At 34.7% G+C, this 1625-nt stretch overlaps 1 protein-coding gene across 1 annotated transcript in view; it reads left to right on the top strand.

The window, feature by feature from the left end:
• Nucleotides 1-974: 974 nt before the first annotated feature.
• The window catches only part of LOC105450474, a 6590-nt gene continuing 5939 nt past the window's right edge, over nt 975-1625 (top strand). Inside the window, exon 1 of the mRNA XM_011690327.1 lies at nt 975-988. Within this exon, the coding sequence (XP_011688629.1) occupies nt 975-988 (14 nt within the window). The remainder of the gene's footprint in view (nt 989-1625) is intronic.

The following is a 1625-nucleotide window of genomic DNA, read 5'->3' on the forward strand; positions in this document are numbered from 1 at the left end:
TAACTGCCGCATCTTCAATGCTGAGGCTTCAGCCAATTACGTGGTAGCGCCTCGCGCGCCAGTCACGCACAGTCACTTTCGCTTTCGATAGCGCTAGTACCAACATAACCCTAGAATCCTAGATTATCTACATAACCCTATCAGCTGTTTGTTGCTGTCGAGCAGAGTCTCCGTGTCGAGTAACGTGTACTGTAACGCGTTTCTTCCTTTAAAGTGATTTTAAGTTGCCGAATGAGTAACGGATAGTGATTAATAGTAATAATATTGATTTGTAATAATACGGAATAATTTGAGTGCGTAACTTTTATCGATCAAGTGCGTGAGTAAATCCGTGTGTGAAAGTGAAAGGTACAATTTATACGAAAGCAATACTTTTAGTTGATTAGTGTAATGTGTAGTGTTTCTTTCTCCGAGTAATTTTCAGCCGCCGAATACTTAATCGATAGTGATTAACTAATAATGAAACCGATAGATTAGTTTGAAAATAAATTAAGTACGTGAATAAATCGCGTAAGTAAATCGAGTAAGTGCGCGAAAGTGTTGTGATAATTCAATTTATAAAATGAAAAACTTATTACTCCAAGTGATTCGTTTGTCGCCGTGTGGGAACGTGTCCCTTTACTGTTATCCACGGAAAAGTTATCGAACTTTTTTAAGCCTCCTACATCATTACGAGACATCGAATCAAGGTAAGCATAAATTTATTGTGGAGCATGCTCACACACACACACACACACACGCACACGCACACGCACACGCACACGCACACGCACACACACGTGCATGTACGTCAGTGCGTTATCGCGTGTAGTGAGCAGCTGAGCGTCCGTAGTAATCGCCCGCGTCGGACAATCATTTGCGCCGCTCCTGCCTACCTTGTGTGTGCGTCCCGTAATTTGCTAACTATTTTTCCTTATAACTTAAAAACTAAGCTTCAGATAAAATTTTGGTAAAGGAAAAATAGTCTTAGAATTATGTCAAAAACACGGTACTTTAAGGACAAACGGTTGTTCTGAATCACCCTGTATAACTTAATCATTGTCGGTTTCTAGTTAGAATGAAAATAAGGAGAACTTCTCGTAATTTAATTATTTTTTAAATAAGAGTTTGAATTTTTAATTTACTCCCAATTATCAATATTACATTACATTTAATATAAATTGAATCTGAAAATAATTCGTAAAGAGGATTAGTTAGAATGCAATAAATGATGTATTATCATAATTTCAAGTTTTCAGTTTCTCATAACATTAATTATTAATTTTTTTAAACAAACGTTACAGTAAAAAATATTATCTATTTAACGTTTGGCGATGCAATATTACTCGCATTTGGTCCAATAATAAATTAATTTTTAAATTATTAAAGTATATAACTGACAGCGATTTCAATATGCAAATAAGGACTTTAATAATTTTATTTCAATGCATCGATTTTTCCTTAAGCCTGGCGTCATTATGATAATTTTTGGTTTCTACAAAAAAAAAAATTAAGAAAACTAAACTAGAAATAAAACGATCTCCGAGCGGTAGCGAAAACGCTAAAAGTGTAACAATATAAAAAAATAAGAATAAAATAAGGGCTACGAGCCAGAGCTGGATATTCAATGCTCCAAGATTAATTAA

The sequence above is a fragment of the Wasmannia auropunctata genome, unplaced genomic scaffold, assembly GCF_000956235.1.
Source record: "Wasmannia auropunctata unplaced genomic scaffold, wasmannia.A_1.0 LD336061.1, whole genome shotgun sequence".
Lineage (NCBI taxonomy): Eukaryota > Metazoa > Arthropoda > Insecta > Hymenoptera > Formicidae > Wasmannia > Wasmannia auropunctata.